Genomic DNA, 22,517 nt, shown 5'->3' on the forward strand with positions numbered 1-22,517 from the left:
TTTAGTTTTGAGAAATTTGAATGCATTTGAATATGATGGATATTTAGCAACTTTACAAAATGGTAACGGTTTTGGATTTTGGCAAATTTTTTCTCCACACAGCAGTGGCTGTGGAAACTCTGGAATGTCTGACAGAATGGAAACCAAGATTACTCAGAAGATACAAAGCTCAGGAGAGACGGAATTTAGCACTTACGTTTTATTCGAGGCTGAAGTGATGACAGAGATGATTGATGATGGCAGGGTCACAGATGATGTCTATATCGACTTTATCAAGGCAAGGCTGCACGTGATAAACTCACAAAGGTCCAAGGTGAGCTAGCCAATTGGTTACACAATTGCTTAGTGCTAAGAGTCAGAGGGTGCTATCGGAAAGTCATTTTTTAAATTGGTGCCCCGTGATGAGCAGTGTACTTCAGACATATGTTTGTCATATACATTAACAACTCAGATGAGAATGCAAGTGGCACGATTAGAACGTTTGCAGATGACACCAAAACTGGGGGTGGTGCGGTGGACAATGAAGAAGGCTATTGAAAATTAGAACAGGATTTCAATAACCAGGAGAGTAGCTGAGGGAACAGCAGACAAATGTTAATACAGATTAATGTAAAGTGATGCATTTTGGGAAGTGAAACCAAAATAGGATACACACAGTAAATGACAAGAGCCCTGCAAAGTGTTGTTGAACAGAGAGATCAAAAAGTAGGAGTACATAGTTCCTTGAAGAAGGTGACGCAGTTAGATAGGGTGGTGAAGAATATATATGGTATGCGTGCCTTCATCTGACAGGGCATTGGGTCGTCATGTCATTGATAAGGCCATATTTGGAGCATTGTCTCCAGGTTTGGCTGCTTTGTTATTAGAAAGGATATGATTGAGTTAGAGATGTTCACAAAGTTGTTACTAGGACTAGAGGGCTTGAGTTATAAGGAGAGCCTGGATAGTGTGGAACTGTTTTTGCCAGAGCACAGGAGGCTAAGTGGTGACACTGTAGAGCTATACAAAAACATAAGGGCCATATGTTTACTTGCTAGTTGCAGTCATGAGTCAGGTTATGGGAGCCTAAAACCATAGGCCATGGATTTAAGGTGATTAGGTGAAGATGTAAAGGGGCAAGATTGTTTTACACAGAGGATACTGGTTGGGTGTATATAAAAAGATAATGTTTAAAAGACATTTGGTTTGTACACAGATAGGATAGTTCAGAGAGATATAAGCAAAATACAAGCAGACAATATTGTCTTATGCAGGCACTATGGCTAGCATGGATGTTGGGCTGAGGAGTCTTTTTTCTGTACTGTATAATTCAAGATACAGAGCAGATCCCTAGGAGATATTACAGGGCACAGACTGCCAAAAAGAATAAATACTCTTATCTCCACTCTCAGCCTTCTAGCTCATAATCAATAGTCTACAATTTTTACAACTCTTCAACAACTTTACAACCACTTTTACTGTTTTTGATAGAGAGTTCAGTAGTACTAGGGGGAAAAAAATCTTCCAGTGTATGCTCGACGACCATTAAATACTTGTTTTGTTAACATTCCGTAACTTTAAAGAGAATCAGTTGTATGCTTTAAATTACTACTTAATCCCTTGTTTCAATCATCAATTACATCAATCTTTAATTGCAACAAATCCCTCACATTGCCAAACACTGAGAATGCTTTTTTCACATTTTAAAATTCTTTAATCTTCAAGTATCTTTGTTTAATTTCATATCATTCCACAAGAATTTTCAAGCTGGAACTTGCTTAATAAGTTCTTGAGTTCAAGTTTTTGTATACATACATTGAATGCAGCATTCCTTTTTATTGTCCTATCAAGACTATAAAAGTATGCAAAATAGAAATGCAATTATGGATATGTTTGCCTATCTCTCCGTTGTTCAAGATGTCTTCAAAGGATATTATGTGGCTTAAGGTTAAAATCGTGTTTGAGTGTCAGCATCTATTGGACAGGATTGGTCAGCTTGGAACTGCAGACCATTTCTAAGTATAAAGTGAGCATTTGGTCTATCAATTAAGTTTAGAAAGTAAGAAAAGCTTGTTTTTTAATAGATTAAAATAATAATGGCTTGCACATATTTGGTGATACTGTGGATAGTGTTGAGGGTATTGTAGGTTACAATGGGACACTGAATTGATCAGAGCTGAGCTGAGAAGAGGCAGATGCAGTTCAATCTGGAAAAGTGTGAAGCAATATACTTTGCAATGTCAAACTTGAAGGCAGAGTATAAGGTTAATGGCAGGATTCTAAGCAGTGTGAAGTAACAGAGGGATCTTGGGTTCTGCATCCACAGATTCCCTGAAAGTTGCTGCAAGGGTTGGTAGGGTTGTTAGAAAGGCATTTGCTGCACTGGCCCTTGTTAGTTGGGGAATTCAGTTTAAAATCCCTGAGGTAACTTTGCAGATCTATGAAACTCTGACTAGACGTCACTTGCTGAATTAAGTTCTGGTCACTTCATTATTGGAAGAATGTGGAAGCTTTAGAGAGGGTGCAAAGGAGATTTCGCAGGATACTGCCTGGATTAGAGAACCTCTTTTATGAGGAAAGACCGAGTGAGCTAGGGCTTTTGTTCTTGGAGCAAAGGAAGATGAAAGGTGACTTGATAGAGCTGTATAAGGTGATAAGAGGCATAGAGAGAGTGGACAACAGCACCTATTTCCTAGGACAGCAATGGCTAATACAGGAGTTATAATTTCAACTGATGGCAGTGAAGTATAAGAGGATGGTCAGAGCTGGTGGGTGCATGGAACATGCTGGTGAGGTGGTGACAGAGGCAGATATATTAGCGACATTTAAGAGACTCTTGGACAAGCACATGGATGAAAGAAATATGGAGGGTTATATGGGAGGGAAAGGTTAGATTGATTTTGGAGTAGGTGAAATGGTCAACACATCACCATGTGCCCAAGGGCTTGTACTGTTTCTATGATCCATATTCTATTACATTGATTCCCAGTCCTCAATGAGTGAAAATTTCACCATTCCAGCTACTCAGTCAAACATAGAAATCTCTACTCCATGTTGCTCTCCTAAAGCAGTTATTCCATCTTCCTGTTCACTCTTGAAGCCATTATTGGGTAAGCTTATCCTTCTGGACATGGCTGTGCAAGCTATTGAGAGCATATTTGCCTGCAGTATATTGAAATCCATTTTCTATTTAGTGGAGGGGAAGCTTTTTTGATATTTTGTCAAGAGGATGAGACTAAATAATTTCTGTGATGGTTGTGATACATGATGCCATCTATGAAGCATCCAATTCTGCACAAAGGCATGTTGTTGTTGAACAGTGTGATGTGTTCAGTCCAGTCAAGTCACAGTCAATTATATTGCTCTGAACTCAATTTGAAAATAATTGTATTCCTACCTCTCTGGGTAACTATCCTCATTTTCAAAAGTCTGCTTTCAAAGAAAAGTTATTTTGGCCATGTCCCAGAGGAAGACTTTTGATTGAATTGTGAAAGAACAATTTAAAACAATGGTATGCTGTTTTGTTTTGCAATTCCCATTGTACAGCATTTCCCTATCATCTTACAAAGATCTTAACTTGATTCATAATTTATCCAAGAACTTACATGCTTGCTCTAAAACACAGCATCAGCTTAGCTTTTCTATTCATCTTGACTAATTAGTTGTTTAAAATGAACCTATAAACCTTGCCAAGACAGTTTTGGCCAGTATTTTGCTATCTTGCCTCTCATCCCCCCTCCAAGGATTTGAACAGGACAATCGAGGCTATTGCTGCTGAATGTGTGGTGGACTGTAGGTTTCACAAGTGTTCTGAAATAAAGTCCCTACTTGTTCACTTAGATGAAAATTAAAAATAAGAAGGGGAAACAAAGGAAATAAGCACCCTACAACACTGAAACAAGCTCTTCAGCCCATCAGGTCCATGCTGACCTGGTTTTCTGCCTAGTCCAACCTACCTGCTCCCAGACCATATCTCTCCAAGCCCCTCCCATTCACCTACCTATTCAAACTTTTTTTAAATGAAACACCATCCACCACTTTTGCTGGCACATTAGCTCCACCGCTTGAATGAAGAAGTTCCAAGTCAGATTCCTCCTGAATATTTTATCTTTAACCCTAAACCTATGACCTCTAGTTCAAGTTTCACCCAACCTCAAGTGGGAATAAAAAGCCTCTATGCACTTAGCCTACCCTCACCCCTCCAAAAGATCTCTCCTGATTCTCACGTGCCACTGAGAATAAAGCCCTAACCTATTCAACCTTTCTGTGTAATTCCAGATTCACAGTGATCCAGGCCTTTCAGCTCAACTTGCCATTCTGGCCTTGTCCATGCATCTGGCCAAATATCTACATCACAATCACCCCACCTCCACCAACCTGCCTAGCAGCTTGTCTCCATGCACCCACCACGTTGTAAGTTGCCCCTCACGTCTCCCCCAAGCTTTCTCACCTCACCATAACCCTACATTTACAAATTAAGGAGATGAAGAGAAACTGCTCTTCCCAGAGAGTAGTAAATCTATGGAATTCTCTGCCCAGGGAAGCAGTGGAGGCTACCTTATTAAATATACTCACTGTACCTAATAAAATGGCCACAGGAGTGGAACCCAGTGTGGTTGTCTGCTGTTGCTGTAGCCCATCCGGTTCAAGGTTCCACATGTGTTTTCAGAAATGCTTTCCCGCACATAACTGTTGTAATGTGTGGTTATTTAAATTACTGTCGCCTTCCTGTCAGTTTGAACCAGTTGAGCCTTTCTCCTCTGACCTCTCTCATTTCCAAGGAGCCTTTGCCGACAGAACTGCCACTCACTGGATGTTTTTCTTTGTTTTTCGCACCATTCTCTGTGAACTCTGGAGACTCAGGCCCTCCAGACACACAGCCATCCTTGTAATTTTTCTCTGCACTCTTTCAACCTTGTAACTAGGTGATCCAAATTGCACACATTACTTTAGGTTAATTGGACAATGGTAAGTTGTCCTGTGATTTGACTAGGGTTAAATAGGCGCATTGTTGGTGGGGCATTGGGCCAGAAGGGCCTCTATCTGGTAAGCTTCCTCCAGCCTCTCGTTCCAGCACTATAGCCTGACTCACTCTCTCTGACCTTCTCCACGCCCCAATGGCTCTACACACACAGGGATTGGTGCTGTGTCCATTGTTGTTCGTCATCTCTACCAATGCGATAACAGGGTTAACTGATTCAGTAAATTTGTGGATGACACCAAGATTGGTGGTGTAATGGTCAGCAAGGAAGACTATCATGGCTTTCAGTGGGATCTAGACCAGCTGGAAAAGTGAGCTGAAAAATGGCAAACGGAACTTAATGCAGACACGTGCAAGATATTGAATGTCAGTAGAACCAACCGGGGTGGGTCTCACACAGTGAATGGCATCTTTATGTAAAAAAATAATATGACCCCAGTGAGTTAATTTGGAGTTTGGAAACCTGTGCCACTGTGAGTTTAATGGGAACACAGGAAATGTTAGGTCAGCTCAGTGAGTTGAGAGAGAGAAAGAATGGGAACTCAAGCACTGGTGAATTGAAAGGGGGAAATGGGAAACAGAGTTCTAGTGAGTTGGATGCATAGGAAAATGAGGCCCTGCTGAGTTGGAAAAGAAATGTGGGAAAATGTTGCAAGTTTGAGAACAGCTTCCTATTGAAGGAGGGTGCAAGAATGTGGCCCTGATGAGTTTAAAAAGAGCATGTAATCTGAGAATGTAGTGGGTGGAATGTAGTGTGAGAATCTGTTGAGTGGGGAGGGAGCAGAACAATCCTTACCTGGTGAACTATCAGGGTGTCCAAATAATCAGATAGCGGATGATGTGATTTTTTTTATTGTGTATTTAAAACGCATTCTCTGCATCCATATGCACAACATATTTTTGTGCCCTTTCTTTCTGTCAACATCTCTATGAAATTTGGGAACCTTCTGCAGTTATTTCCACTCACACCCGTCTTTACATCGGCAGCACAGCTGTGGTAACTGCAAGCAGTTTCAAACTTCTGGGAGTGCCCATCCCACACCACCTCTCAAGGTCTCAGAACACATCCTATACAGTCAAGAAAGCTCAGCAATGCCTCTGGTTTCTGAGGAGGCTGAAGATTTTGCACATCAATATTCAGGATCTTCTAAAGATGCACAGTGGAGGGCATCACACAGGAACTGCATTTTGGTGGACAGGAAGGCTCTTCAAATGTCCTCTTTCTTTAAGGATCGTGGTTTCCCTTCTGCCGTCATCAACGTGCCCTCACCCGCATCTCCTCCATTTCCCGCACTTCAACCCTCACCCCATCCTCCTGTCACCACAACAGGGACTGAGTTCCCCTTGTCCTCACCTACCACCCTACCAGCCTTCGGATCCAGTACATTATCCTCCGCAACTTCAGCCACCTTCAACAGGACCCCACCACTAAGGACATCTTTCCCTCCCTACCCCTCTCTGCTTTTCACAGGAATCATTCCCTCCGCGACTCCCTGGTCCACAAGTCCCTCCTCACAGATCTCCCACCTGGCACTTATCCCTGCCAGCATAAGTGCTACACCTGTCCCTACACCTCCTCTCTTACCACCATTCAGGGTCCCCAACAGTCCTTCCAGGTGAGGCGACACTTCACTTGTGAGTCTGTTGGGGTAATCTCTTGCATCCGGTGCTCCTGGTGCGGGCCTCCTCTACATCGGCGAGCCCCGATGTAGATGGGGGACTGCTTCGTCGAGCACCTCCACTCCATCCGCCACAACAGACAGGATCTCCCGGCTGCCACCCACTTCAACTCTGCTTCACATTCTCATCAGATATGTCCATACATGGCCTCCTCTACTGCCATGATGAGACCAGGAGCAACACCTCATATACCGTCTGGGTAGCCTCCAGCCCCTTGGCATGAACAATGAGTTCTCTAACTTTCAGTAATTCCCTCCCCCTCCCTTCCCCCATCCTAGTTTCACTCTGCCTCCTCTTCCAGCTGCCTATCCCCTCCCTCATGATTCTGCCTTCTTCTACTACCCATAGTGCTTTCCCTTTACATTCCTTCTTCACCTTTCCTGCCTATCCCCTCCCCCACCCCTTGATCTTTCCCCTTACTGGTTTTTCACCTGGCACCTACCAGCCTTCTCCTTTCTACCCTCCCCCACCTTCTTTATAGGGCCCCTGCCCCCTCCCTCTTCAGTCCTGACGAAGGGTCTCGGCCCGAAACGTTTACTACTCGTTTCCACGAATGCTGCCCGATCTGCTGAGTTCCTGCAGCGCGTTGTGCGTGAGGCTCCGCAATGGGTAGCCAAAGCTGCCCAATGCACCAGCCTAACCACAATCAAAGAGATATAGTACTATAAAGAAAGGTGCCGGAAAAAAAAGTCTTGAGTGTCATGAAGGATTCCACCCACGTTGCTCATGGACTGTTTGTCCAGTCCCATTAGGGAAGAGGCTACGTAACGCCCATGCCGGAACCACCAGACTTAAAAACAGTTACTTTACCCATGCAGAAAGTAACCTCCACCCACTAACCCACCTCACCACCACTACTTCTCAATTCCTGTCAGTCACCTTACGTAGACACACCTGTACCAAGCGTAACTTTATGTACAATCTATGCATATAATGTATCCTATGTATTTTTTATATTTTGTTTTATTGTATTTTATTTTATTGCGCTTTTATATGCTGGATCGGAGCAAGAGTAACAATTTTTAGCCCCTCTTTACTAAACTTGCGTACTTGAAATGACATTAACAATCGTGATCGAGCGTAGACGTGGCCAGATTTCAATGATTGGAGAGGATAAAGGAACACGGATCTAAAACTATCGTTCCAGCCTAAGATGAAGACATAAACACTCACTCCTTTAAAAAAAGGCGAGGAATCGAGTGGCCCGACACAGAGCAGGGGACACAGCATCTCTTCCGCTGGGGTCTTCGCTGCCCCGCACCGCCCGAGCATTGGTGTTAAAGGACAAATCGGCATCCTGAGCCCGCAGCGAACAACCAAACCTTGCGGCCAGACGTTCTGCCCACCGATTGACTGCGCTGGACCCGCTCGCTGTCAATCAGTTGACGTCACGATGCTGGGCTTGGTTGAGCTGCGGGGGTGGGTTCTTTTGTAAGGCGGAGTGTTCGCCGCCGCTTCTTGTGAGTGCGGGGATTTCTCCAAGAAAGCGGTGGGGATTGGTGTGAACGAGCGAGTGAGAGCGGCGACGATGCCCTGGAACACCCGACCTTTGCTGTCCATAGCATGGCTCTTTCTCGTCGCTTTCCCGCCGTGGGTTACTGCCTGCCCCAGTCGTTGCCTTTGCTTTCGGACGACGGTGAGGTGCATGCATCTCATGCTGGAGAATATACCTGCTGTCTCCCCGCAAACCACAATCCTGTGAGTATGGAGCGTAGGCACTGCAACCCTTTAAGGGAGAGGGTAGACAAAATGCTTTGTTGCCTTGCCGGAGGGATTAGAAGCAATGGAACTCGTTCTTATCTAAAACCACAACTTGGTTCAGCTTTATTACAGAGAGCAGACAGAATGGAGAGCTTGACAAAAGTTTTAATTTAAAAGCTGGTGTTTGGATGGAGACATTTGAATATTTTTCTGCACCTGCGAAATTCTCTGCATTGAAACAGTTTTGTTTTGTTTAGTGCCAAACTCGAAACTAACTTAAAGCTTTTTGAAGTGTGTTTTTGCTGAAGGAGTGAAATATGGTGTTTGAAAAAGTCTTCTCATGCAGTTATCAGAAAAAGATAATTTATATAGCGCGATGAGCATAATGATCAATGATGCTGAATATAAACGCTCGCAGCATTTTCTGCATGGCAGAGAGGATCTTGAATATATTATCATGATACCTAAAAAGGTAATTTTAAAAGCCGGAGAACGGATAACAAGAAAACACTTTACGAAAATAAAACGACTTTAGCTGTAAACGACAAAGATCTAAAACTTGTTAAAAAGCCGCCTGCTGGAGTCACCCTGCAGTTAGGTACTTAGCCCCGTTGACTCCGATGTAACCCACTGAGCAACCTTTCTATGTGGTGTAGAATGTAGTGTTCTGCCCGTGAGCTGGAAACTGGACTGAGGACAGTTTAAAAATAAAAGTGGCTGTTTCTCACGAATGCTGAAATTACGGTGTTTGAAATGGCACGAAGTTGCAGGCGCTTTTGGTCATGAATCAATGGAATTTACTTTGGAGTTAGCCGATTGATTTCACCCCCCCCCCCCCAACACATCTTTCTGGCTTACGTTAGAAGGACGTTAACAATCTGTTAAAGTTATTGAATCGGGAGGAAATACTTCCAGCAAACTGGAGCTGCATAATACTGCAGTCGCTGAGTCGCTGGACTTCAGTCCCGCCGTGGTTTTCATATTGCTTGTACCAATTTGCTTCTGGGCGAGGTTTTAGAACTCCGAATAGTTTAAAATCATCTAGTATGAGAACTATTTTTAAACTGAGTGAACACGAATCCACCTCGTAAATCTGTCTTCAATGTTACTGGTTTTGGTCTACCTCTTTTGCTCTTAACCCCTTGCCCTCTTGGAGCCTCTAGAATCTGTTTCACTTAATATAAATTTACTTAAATGGATGCTGTTATTCCGGTGGAGGGCAAAAGGTTAATATGCATGTAACTGAGTTTGACGACAATGTTTTGTGGCCCATGTTATTTTTTTCACTAAGTACAAGGCTTGAGAAAAAAATTGAGTATTTGAAAAATCTGTGAGTCATCAGGCAAAATCATTCTTTGTTGAGATTCGTCTCTTGACCCAGGATTGCTTCAGATAGTGTTTGCATCTTCGTTCCTTCCATCTGCTGTCTTTTTGTTGCGCTTTTATTGTAAGATATTTTGTTTTAACTTTTTCAACCACTGATATGAAATGCTGTAGTGCTTGGGTTCAATGGGTAGTTACCAAGCAGTATTGTGTGTAACTTGTAATGGATGAGGTTTACTTCAACATTATGTAGGGCGTTTGTGGAAATACTCTCTGAAAAGGAGATTTTTCTCTCTCTCTGTAACCACTGCAGATATTATTAGTGTAAGCAAACATGAAGAGGCAGACAAGAAAGGCCAGCTGATCCACCCCTTCATGTGGTTCCTGGAAAATCATGAGGAGATTTTCTTCTAATCCACAACAGCCAAGTAATTTTGCAAGGCAGAGGAATAATCAGAAAATAATAACAAAAAGGGTGGGGTCAGGGAACAGGAAATGGAGTAAGTGTATCTAACCTTTCACACTTTCTCAGCTGTTTCATTAAGATCAGGGATGATATTTTGCATCTGTGCCATTTTCCATATCTGTGATATCCTTTTTATTCAAAACACAGCTGATCTGTCCTGAAAGATTGGAAAATTCCAAAGATTCAATATCATCTATGTGAAATCATTTCTTATATTACTTCTTCTGAGACTGTGACCACTGGTTGTTCATTCTGAAAAGTCACCACCCTGTTTGGGGTGGGGGGGATATTACCCCTCAGATAATCTTTAAATTTCTCCACTCACTCTAGCCAGGGGAAACATTTACTATATTAGTGAGCACTGTAATAACTTTGTATGTTTCAATGAGATAGACCCATTTGTTTAAACTTGAGGATTTTGACCCAGTCTGTTTGGTTATACCTCATGGTTAATCTAGAATTGCAGGAATATCCATGCAGGATTCTGATAGGTAAAGGAGGTTAGAAAGGGAACCAAAAGAAGAAAGGGGAGTGGTAAAAAATAGGTGGAACCAAAGGGGAGGTGGGGTGGGATTCCATGTGTGATGTTGGCAGGTGGAGGTGGGGGAAATGGACAAAGATGGCCTATCACAAGGAAAAGGAGCGGGGAAACTTGTGTGTTTCCTAAAATTGGAAAAATCAATATTGTTGTAGACTACCCAGGTGGAATATAATGTATTGTCCTCCAGTTTGCATTGGTATGACGGTAGAGAAGGTCAAGGATGGACAAATCAGTGTGGGAATGACAGGGGAGTTGCAATGGTCTCCAACTGGGAATATGGAATGGCCATTGTGGTTTGAGATATATATTAGTGAAATGGTGGCTGAGTGTGCATTGAGTCTCAGCGATGTAGAGAAACCATGTTGGGAGCACCCGGTGCAATAGACAAGGTTGGAAGTGATGCATGCAGATGTTGCTGCACCTGAAAGGACAGTATCATTTCTTCAATGGTGTTGAGAGAGGAGGTGTGATTACAAGTGTTCCATTTACTGCAAGAGCAGGAGAAAGTGTCAGAGGTAAGGCTGTGGAGGGAGGAGTGGACCAGGGAGCCATGGAGGGAGCCTTCCCTGTGGAAGACAAAAAAGGGGTGGGGAGGAGAGGATGTGGCTGGTGGCAGGATTTAGTTGTAGCTGGCAGAAATGAAAGATAGTATGATGGATGCAGTCACTCGTGGTGGAAGGTAAGGACAAGGAGAACTTTATCTCTGTTCTTTCTGGGAGGAGGTAAGATGGGAGCAGAAATGCAAGAAACAGATGAGATGTAAGTAGGCCTCCAACCAGAAGGGAAGGCATGATTCCTGAAAAATGAACAATTTAGATGCCCTCCAAGAAAAAGCTTCATCTGGATTGCAGATTCAGCAAAGACAGAGAAAACAGGAGAAGGAATAAGAGACAGAATGGGAAGAGGTATAGTCTAATAACACTGGACAACACACTTTTTGTTCATGATAGACCGCTTGAAGCTAAATACAAATATAATTTCAGACTATCATGTAGGAATTTGGAGAAACAAGGAATTAACTTGAAATTGAAAATTATGCAAGATGATTTTCATTCGTACTTGGTGTCTGAGGTTTCTTGCTTAAGTATCCACCAATAATCAGCAAGTATTGATGGATTCCAGTTACCCTGATGTAGTCTCTCCATGACTGCAGTCTTCTGGTGAGACCTTTCATCATGCTTATCACTGACAGCGCCATGATTTGCAGGGAAGAAGTCCGGATGGGAATGCAGAAAACAAATCTTTATCGATATGTTGTACTTCATGGTTTTGTATGCTTGAAGCATGTTGTTAACCTGCTGTATGTAGTTTGATGCTCTGTAGTTGCCAAGAAAATTTTCAGCAATATCGTGAATGCCTTCCATGTGATTTTTCTCCAGTCCCATTAGAAGTTCTTTGATTTGCCTGTCATTGGTGATCTGTTTGATTTGTGAACCAACAAAAATGCCACCTTTAATCTTGGCACCAGTTATCCTGGGAAACATCTGTCTCAAATACCAAAATCCTTCACGGAAATTGAAAGTCTTTCTAAAACCTGTCCTCTGCAGCATCTGCTCTGCCGAAGCAATGCCAGGCATACCTGGACATGATGAAAAGAGAACTTTTCGGCTTACATTGTGGGCAACATTTTAGTTTATGAATTATAATAACTAATATCGGTGATTTTTTAAAAAAATGGTGCATGATAGGGAAATTTCATGGTGATTTTCATGATCAGCCCAAAATCCATATGATACACCCAAAAATACTCAGGAAGCAAAATGTTTGTTGTCCAGTGTTAGCAGTGGAGACAGAGAGTTCATTGTAAATGTCAGTGGAGAGTTTGCCTCCTTAATGGAGACAGTGAGATCATGAAAGTCATGAGATCTCAGAAATGGTCATGTTATTTTGAGATCAGGGTGGAAGTTGGTGGTGAGGGTGATAAATTTGATCATTTCTGCATGAGTTGAGAAGTAGCACCAATATCATCATCAGTGTAATGAAGAAAGCTGTAAAGTGGTACTCGAGTAGGTTTGGAGCAGGGACTGTTCCATGTAGCCAACAAAGAAATAGACATAGTTGGGGTGATATGAAGGTGGCCATGGATAGGACTTTGATTTTCAGAACATGAAAAGAGTCAAAAAAGAAGTTGTTTAAAGTAAAAACAAGTTCAGATGAGAGTGTTGGTGGAAGCGATCCTTGTACACAGGAGCGAAGAGAATTTAGACCATCCTTTAAGGGATATGGAGGTGTATAAAGACTGGACATCAATAGTGAATATCTTGCAGCAGAGGCTGAGAAATTAGAAGTTATTTAAGTTGGTGGAGGGCATGATGGGTCCCTGATGTAAGTGGGAATATTCTTATGACTTAATTTCTTTTGGATGAATTGTTAAAAATGTGAAATCCCCCGGAGAAATTCTGCCTCATCCAACTTTTAATTGTGACTTAACCCTCTAGTGAAGCAATTACCCAGTCAGACCAATTTGCTCCACCTTAAACCTCTCTTCCCGGAATATTATTCCATCCATTTAAAGGTTTTCACCATCAGTCTAGTAGACTGCATTGATTATATCAGTATTTATTGCAGTATCACTTAATCTATTCGCAATGACCTCTGCCTTCACTAAGACCACTGAAGCTCCTTTTTGAATATACTCAGGGTCACTGGAAGAAAAAAGTCAGCTGTGTACTCCAAAAATTGATGGAGAGCAAAAATAACTGAGTGGAATCAGCAAGCTGAGTGGAAAGAGATTGGAGAGGTGACTCAAAGTGTTCATGCAGAAGTCACTATATGTGAAAGCTTTTGAAATCAAGAGGGTTCAAATGTCCTATGACTGAACGAGAGATTTTTGCAGTAGTACTTGGGCTCCTGATTTGGAATGTTTTGCAAGCATCCCTGCAATTGTTTCTGTCCTCTGTAATAATGAACCCCAACTTTTCTCTCTGCTGTGGAATATCCCTTTTTAGCAGGGGATCTTTTATCTTGATGGACAATTGTCTTCAAACAAACTGCATTTTGGGGAAAATACAAATTCTAAAATTACTTCAGCAAAATATTCTTTTGGAAACTATTCTTAAGCATTGTTAAATGTTATGACATGAAAATAGTCATAACGTAATAGTCATAAGGCTGGCCTTTATAAATCACAGCATTGAATATAGGAGTTGGGATGTAATGTTAAAATTGTACAAGGCATTAGTGAGGCCAAATTTGGAGTATTGTGTACACTTCTGGTCACCGAATTATAGGAAAGGTGTCAACAAAATAGAGAGAGTACAGAGGAGATTTACTAGAATGTTACCTGTGTTTCAACTCCGAAGTTACAGAGAAAGGTTGAACAGGTTAGGTCTTTATTCTTTGGAGTGTAGAAGGTTGAGGGGGGACTTGATAGAGGTATTTAAAATTATGAGGGGGATAGATAGAGTTGATGTGGATAGGCTTTTTCCATTGAGAGTAGGGGAGATTCAAACAAGAGGATGTGAGTTGAGAGTTAAGGGGCAAAAGTTTAGGGGTAACACTAGGGGGAACTTCTTTACTCAGAGAGTGGTATGTGTGTGGAATGAGCTTCTGGTAGAAGTGGTAGAGGCAGGTTTGATATTGTCATTTAAAGTAAAATTGGATAGGTATATGGACAGAAAAGGAATGAAGGGTTATCGGCTGAGTGCAGGTTGATGGGACTAGGTAAGAGTAAGCATTCGGCATGGACTTGAAGGACGGAGATGCCCTGTTTCCGTGGTGTAATTGTTATATATGGTTATATAAAGGAAGTGCACATTACATATGTAGATACTGGGTTTGGAATGTCGTCAATGAAGACGTGCAGAATTAAGTTTTTATTTGGTGTAATCTGGCGAAGTACAAAGGAAGGTACCACGTACCGGAGGGAATTTACAGCTAAACTTGAAAAATAAATTATTTATGTGCCTAAGCTTCTGTAACTATGAGGTTGATAGAAATTTCATTTCAATTTTACGTTGATAGGATCTTTAGTATAAATGAGAACTTAATTTGTGACACAAAGTATTGTCAATGTCATACTTTTCTAGGAAGTATGATACCCTTATACATGTGGTTTCCAAAAGATTACAAAAACAAAATCATTGTAATTGTACATTGCAGAACTGGCATTCATGAAACCTCTTGTATACATAACATACTGCTTATCATTTCTCCCCACACAGAATGGAAATTGCACATTGTCAATTTAACTGAGTGGGTTACTGACAACAGTTTAAGATAGCTCAGATCTTCTTGAAATACAATGATGCCTTGTGATGTATGTCATTATTAATGTTCAGAATTTCTGGAAAACTGCAAAGAACAGAATTGGTTCCAGTTGAGGACCTTAGTAATTCATTTATATTGCTGTGCCTTTTAATCTTGTCCCCAGTATCTCTAACATTTTAAATTTTGCACTGGCTTTACACATTTGTTTACCATTCAAATTAGTAGGCATGATCAACTAACTAAGCCTTTCATGAAAGAGATGGTTTTTAGTGTGATGCAGTCCATTTTTCTGCCCTGGAAGGTGAACAGTTTAAACCATTGGTATTGGGTCTTTAAGGTGGAAAACTGTTCTTTGATGTTAACATTATTATTTTTTTAAAATGTGACTGATGTGCAGAAGACATCATGCACACTTGCAACCAATACAAAATTAAAAACAGTCTACCTTTCTTCCCTGGCAGTGACGGCTTTGCATATTTTTGTTAGTTCCACTAGAGCAGGGTTTGCTATCCTGGGGTCCATGGACCCCTTGGTTAATGGTAGGTCGGTAAAAGGTTGGGAGCCCCTTCACTAGAGTGATTTAAAAGAAAACACCAGAAGCTCACAGCAGTCTTATGTAGAAGGCATTCTCAGCAAGAAAGCACTAGAAATCGTTAGGAGTGAGTCATACTTTGAAGTGGTGAGTGAGAGTGTGGGAACTGAGTGGAGTGGGAGCCATTTAAAAACAAGTCTCATTGGGAGTGAACCATACTTTAGAGTAGCAAGTGAGAGAGCAGAAGCCATTTAAAAACAAGAAGTCTTATTGGGGGTCAGTTTGACCCAGTATAAAGAAGCAAGGTTTATGCAGAGTGGCCATTGTTGGAGTGGAGAACTGAGGCTTTGGCTTGAATGGGGGGAGGCACAGGTGAGTAGCAGATAAGAGCATCCTGGAAGATATGGGATTGCATTGTAACTAGTAGTCACTCTGATGAATAAGTCAGCAGGAAGTGCACTCAATTCCAGCTCCTGACTGACCAGGGCAAGTAACTAGAGTTCCTTCTCTGGTGCTGGATGTACCTAGGACCATTCAGAAGGCTGAAACCCTTACGAGACTTTAACTGAGGTGGTCACACTCTAAGAGTGCAAGCTTCAGATAGTAAATGGGTGATCACCAGGAGATTTAAGGGGTGTAAGCAGTCAGTGCAGAGTTCACCAGCGCCCATTCCCCTCAGCAACATGTATACCCTTTTGGATACTGCTGGGAGGAGCCTAGATAACCTATCAGAGCACAGCAACTGCAACCAGGCTGGTGGCACTGTGGCTGGCTCTGAGATTCAGCAGGGATGGGTAAAGTCGGGTAGGTTGATAGTGATAGGAGACTCAATAGTTAGGGGGATGGACAGAGGGTTCTGTGAAAGAGACACCAGGATGGTGTGTTGCCAGGGTCCAGAATGTCTGAGTGGTTGCAGAATTTTCTTTGGCGGTAGGGGGGTGTGTATGCGCAGTCAAAGGTCATGGTGCACACTGGCCTGCTAGTTTCATAGCGTGCTAGTCAGAGCAGGAATACGGTGATTATACTGGTGAATAGTGGCTGAGGAACTGGGGCAAGGGGTAGAGTTTCAGGTTCTTTGATCATTGGAACCTCTACTGGAGCGGGGTGACCTGTACAAGAGGAATGGTTTGCATCTAAACTGGGGAGGAACTAATATCCTGGCCGGGAAGTTCACCAGTGCTATTTGAGAAGGTTAAAACTAGTTTGGCAGGGGGATGCAGCCAGAAAACCAGATCAGAAAGTGGAGAGATGGGGAGGAAAGTAGATAACTGGGCCAGTCAAAACAGACAGAAGCAAGACAATGTAAGGGATAATTTGAAGTGTGTGAATATTAATCCTGGGAGTTTTATGGGTAAAGGTGATAAACAGAGCACAGATCAGTACATAGAGTTATGATGCTGTGGCCATTTCAGAGACAGTTGAGAGAGGGACAGGACTATGTGCTTAATGTGCCTCAGGGTTTTAATTGTTTTCGAAAAGGTAGAGAGGGAGGTTAAATGTGGGGGGAGGGAGTTGCACACTAATCAGAGTCAATATCACAGCTGTACTCTGAGGGGACATAATGGAGGGCTGAGTTTCATGGGAAGGACTCAAAATAGGAAAGGTGCAATCCTCTGGGATTGTACCACAGGACCCCTCTCCCCCCAATAGCCTTGAGGACATTGAGGAACAGATCTGCAGACAGATTAAGGAAAGGTGTAAAACAATAGTTTTGTTGTCTTGGGGTTCTTCAGTTTTTCTTAATATAAATTAGGACCACCTTAGTGCGAGAGGGTTAGATGAGGCAGAATTTGCTCAGTTCAGTATTCAACACAATCATCTCTCTGAAACCGATTGGAAAGCTGAGCCTGCTGTGCCTGAACACCTTCCTGGGAGACTGGGACTTCCTGACTAGGAGACCTCAGTCAGTCCGGATCGGAGGCAGCATCTCCAAAACCATCACACTGAACAAGGGGGGAGGTGGGGGGGGGGGGGAAGCAGGGCTGTGTGCTCAGTCCACTGCTGTTCACTCTGCTGACCCATGACTGTACTGCAACACACAGCTCGAACCACATCGTCAAGTTCGCCGATGACACGACCGTGGTGGGTCTCATCAGCGAGAATGATGAGTCAGCATACAGAGAGGAGTTGCAGTGGCTAACGGACTGGTGCAGAGCCAACAACCTGTCTCTGAATGTGAACAAAACAAAAGAGATGGTTGTTGACTTCAGGAGGGCACAGAGCGACCACTCTCCGCTGAACATCGACGGCTCCTCGGTAGAGATCGTTAAGAGCACCAAATTTCTTGGTGTTCACCTGGAGGAGAATCTCACCTGGTCCCTCAATATCAGCTCTATAGCAAAGAAAGCCCAGCTGCGTCTCTACTTTCTGTGAAGGCTGAGGAAAGTCCATCTCCCACCCTCCCATCCTCACCACATTCTATAGGGGTTGTATTGAGAGCTTCCTGAGCAGCTGCATCACTGCCTGGTTTGGAAATTGCACCACCTCGGATCGCAAGACCCTGTAGCGGATAGTGAGGTCAGCTGAGAAGATCCTCGGGGTCTCCCTTCCGGCCATTACAGACATTTACACCACACGCTACATCCGCAAAGCAAACAGCATTATGAAGGACTGGACGCACCCCTCATACAAACTCTTCTCCCTCCTGCCATCTGAAAAGGTACTGAAGCATTTGGGCTCTCACAACCAGGCTATGTAACAGTTTCTTCCCCCAAGTCATCAGACCCCTCAATACCCAGAGCCTGGACTGACACCAACTTTCTGCCCTCATCTGTGCCTATTGTTTATTATTTATTGTAATGCCTGCACTGTTTTGTGCACTTTATGTGGTCCTGGGTAGGTCTGTAGTTTAGTGCAGTTTTTTCTGTGTTTTTACATAGTTCAGTGTCACTTTTGTACTGTTTCATGCAGCACCATGGTCTGGAAAAACGTCTCATTTTTACTGCCTACTGTACCAGCAGTTATGGTCGAAATGACAATAAATGTGACTTGCCTTGTGAATGCAGGAGGGTTTCTTGTGTCAGTATGTCACTGGTCAAACAAGATGTTGGGCTGTACTGGACCTGGCGTTGAATAATGAGCCTGGCTAGATGACTGACCTTGTGGTAGGTGAGCAGTTAGGGAACAGTGACCACAACTCCTTAAGATGGCTATTGATAAGGTTAACTATGGAAGTTATGGGGAGAGCATTCAATTAGAGCAGGGCACATTACAAGAGCATTGAGAAAGAGCTAGGAAGAGTTAATTGTTTTTTGGCAAGTCCACATCTGACATGTGGGTGGTGCTTAAAGACCAATTGCACAGAGTAGATGACGGGTATGTTCCAGTCAGAAAGAATAAACAAGGATGGCAAGGTTGCTGAGAGAAGTGATAAATTTAATCAAGAAGAAAAGGGAAAATATATTCAAATTAAAAAGCTGGATTCAAACAGAGCCCTTAAGGATTATAAAGAAGTCAGAAAAAACTCAAGAAAGGAATTAGGAAGGGCCATAAAAAGTCCAGCAATTAGGACTTCTAAGGCAAACTATGTATATATCAAGACCAACAGAAAAACTATGGAGAGAGGATAAAGCGGAGGGGGGAGCATGTGATTGGATGCAGAGTATGGGGGTGAGCCTCTCAAAGAACTTTACATCAGTATTTACCAAGGAGAAGAATGTGGGGTATAAGGAGATTGCTGTTAAGAGTAATATGTTAAGACATTTCGAGGTAAAGGAGGAGGTTGTGTTGGGTCTCTTACAGACCCATTAAGGTGGATAAGTCCCCAGAGCCTGATGAGATATCCCTCAGGTTACTGAGAGACGAGAGAAGAGATTGCTGGGTCTTGACCAATATTTTCATGTTCTATCTAGTCACACATGAGGTTTCGGAGGACTTGCTGGTAGCTAATGTTCCATTATTGAAATAAGGGGACAAGAGATAATCCTGGAAACTAGTGGGGAACCACTTCATTCTCTGGAAGTTGCTGGAGAGAATTATTAAGGATAGAATATATGAGCATTTGGAAAACCATAGCCTATTAGGGAGAGCCAGCATGCCTTCATGCAGGGCAGGTCATGTCTTACTAACTTGATTGAGAATTCCGGCAAGGGTGGTTTGTTGAAGATAGAGCTATGAATGCTGTCTGCATGGATTTTAGTAAGGTGTTTAACAATGACCCTCATGGAAGTTTCATCCAGAAAATTCAGATGCATGGGGTCCATGGTGAATTGGCCGTTTCGATTCAAAGTTGGCCTGCCCTTATGAAGGCCGAGGGTGGTAGTTGGAGGGACTTGTTCCAGATGAAGGTCTGTGATTAGCAGTATTCTGCATGGATCTGCACTGGGACCTTTGCAGTTTGTGATGTATATAAATGACCTGGATGTATGTGTCGATAGGTTTGCATATGATACAAAGATTTGTTGTGGATAGTGTAGAAGACTGGCAAGGAGTACAGCAGCATATAGATCAGTTACAGATATGGGGGTGGGGGGGGGGGGGTGGAAGAGCAGACGGAGTTTAATCCAGCCAAATGTGAAGTGTTACACCTTGGTAGGTAAAATGTAATGAGTCGGTACACTGCGAAGTGTGTGTTAATGAGCAGAAGAATCTCGGAGTCCAAGCTCATAGCTCCCTGAAAGTGACAACAGTGGTTGATGGGGTGGTTAAGAAGACCTATGGCATGCTTTCCTTTATTAATTGAGGCACTGAGATCAAAAGCCAGCAAGTTATGTTACAGCTTTATAAAACTGCAGTTAGGCTGCATCAGGAATACTGTTCTGTCCACCCCATTATATGAAGGATATTGAGGCTTTGGAGGGATTGCAGAAGAGGTTAACCAGGATGCTGTCTGATTTAAAGGGCATGTTTTGTAAGAGATTGGACAAACTGGGGCTGTTTTCTCTGGACTAGTGGAAGCTGATGGGAGATCTGATAGAGGTTTTTGTACCTGAGAGGCATAGGTAGAATATACCCTATCTTTTCTCCCTGGGTTGAAATGTCTATTACCAAAAGGCACACATTTAAGATGGGAAAGGGTAATTTCAAATGAGATATGCAAATCAGAAATGCAGATTAATGAGGGAAGTGTTAGGACATGGACATTGCATAGAGAAGGGATTAGTGTAGTTGGCCATTTGATTACAAATTTAATTGGTACTGCACAGCATTATGGGCCGAAAGGCCTGTTCCTGAGCTGTATTGTTCTATGTTTTAAATAATATGCTGGGATTTATTTGAGAGCAAAGTACACTTTAATTTGAAACACAGTTATCACCATGTTTTGAAAACTCAACTCCAGGTGCTGGACATACTAAAATACAAACAGAAAAAATGTTTAAATGAATCAGCAAGTTAGGCTGCATCTGAGGGAAGAGAAGTACAGTTTCAGATCAAAGATGCTTCATTGGACTTTCATGTTTTTATTTTGTTTCTCTGCAATTTTCTCATTAAGAGTAAATGATGCTTTTGTTTTACCAGAGGACAGAAAAAAGTGTTTGCATTTATGAAATGTCTTTCCATAATGACAGAGTTCCAATACTTCAAGTGCAGTCAGTTTTGTAATTTAGGGAATCTGAGTAAGGAACATGTTCATTACCAGATGCCACATGCAGAAGGGAGAAAAGAAGATTTTTTTAAAAATCTGCGGTTGTTTTGAGTATAACTATTGTCCAAGGTTTAAACTTCTGGAAACACACAGTCCATCAGACAGCATCTATGTCAAGAGTGAGATCTGTGTGAGAGCAGGAAACATTCAACAGAGAAGGTCTCATTATACAGAAGTTTCACTTGGGCCAATAAAAAGAAGTGAAGTTTAAGTGGAGCGAACGTATTGCTAGTGGACAGGGTTAGATTGGGGAATTGAGACATTGGCTTAAGAGACCAGTGAGAAGAGGTAGAAACCAAGGTCATGGAAGCATTTTGCATCAGCCGTTGTGTGAGTGGGCCAGTGTCAGAGTCTTGAGGCTGTGGCTTCAGAGGGTTCGGCAAGAAGGCATGGCTGAGTAGCAGGTAAGATTTTTAATAGCAGTTAACTAAAAAGATGCATGATTCACAATTAAATAAAATAGGGGGGGAAGGATCTGGAAATGTGTTGCAGCTGCATGATGTGGTGGCTGATGAACCCTATTGAAGTTTCTCATGATCACATCTAGAACAAGTGTTGGATGCTCAAGAAACTCTGGCTCAGAGTTGATGACTTGGAATCTGAGCCTCAAGTGCTGGTGCATCAGGGAGGGGGAGTTTTACCTGGGTACATTGTTTCAGAAGGCCGTCACACTCATTGAAGTAACTGCTTGAAATTTGGTCTGTGCCAGGGACAGGTCTGTGACTGAGCTGACTGAGGCAAATGGGCGATTCAAGAGGTAGCGGCGGAGCAGCTTCAGCTCTCGAGCTTGCCCAGCAGGTCTGAGATTGTTGCTCCCTGTGAGATGAGTCAGTTGGGGTGGTTAGAGGAAGGATGAGTAACCGAACTATGTTACTTTGATTAGAAACACATCCAACAGGGGAAGAGAGGAGGCATTTTGTAATTGTGGGTAGTACAGTCAGAGGAATAAACACAATTCTCGGTCATAAGAATTGAGAGTCCCCAAGGCTGTGTTGTCAGTCTGGTGCCCATGTCTGGGACATCTCATCATCTGACCTGCAAAGGAATTAGGTGTGGAAGGAGAAAGATTCAGTTGTCATCGTCCATCTGGTCGCAACAATGTAGGACACATAAGGAAAGGGATTCTGCTGAGGGAATTTTAGCACCTAGGGATTAAATTAAAATGCAAAATCAGAATGGTAGTAGTTTCTAGATTGTTACTTGAGCCATGTGGTTAATAGATGAGCGACATACAGTGTGGGATAAGTGAGTTTGAATTCATGAGACATTGGCACCTGTATTGGGGAAGGAGGGAGCTGTTCCAAAGCGGGATCAGGGCTTGAGTGAATTGCATAACTAGGGTTGTGGATATGGATTTAAACCAAATAGTTGGGTTGTTGGGTTCAACAACTCGGGAAGGTACGGATCTAGTAGGAGAGTGTAAGGGAGTTTATGGAAGTCTCCAGAATAAAAAATAAGGTACAATTGAGAAAGGGATGAGAATCTAACTTCAGGCAAAATGGAGACAAAATTGAAAAGAAA

General features: G+C 42.6%; 1 protein-coding gene across 3 annotated transcripts in view; it reads left to right on the top strand.

Annotated features, from left to right (window-relative positions):
* The first annotated feature begins 8,021 nt into the window (after positions 1 to 8,021).
* Positions 8,022 to 22,517, top strand: part of LOC132400715 (peroxidasin homolog) — a 243,350-nt gene continuing 228,854 nt past the window's right edge. Inside the window, exon 1 of one of the 3 annotated variants that reach the window (XM_059981996.1) lies at positions 8,022 to 8,338. In XM_059981996.1, the coding sequence (XP_059837979.1) occupies positions 8,169 to 8,338 (170 nt within the window). In that variant the 5' untranslated portion in view covers positions 8,022 to 8,168. The remainder of the gene's footprint in view (positions 8,339 to 22,517) is intronic. The other 2 variants (XM_059981994.1, XM_059981995.1) reach the window with 2 other exon arrangements.

The sequence above is a fragment of the Hypanus sabinus genome, chromosome 10 (genome assembly GCF_030144855.1).
Source record: "Hypanus sabinus isolate sHypSab1 chromosome 10, sHypSab1.hap1, whole genome shotgun sequence".
NCBI lineage: Eukaryota > Metazoa > Chordata > Chondrichthyes > Myliobatiformes > Dasyatidae > Hypanus > Hypanus sabinus.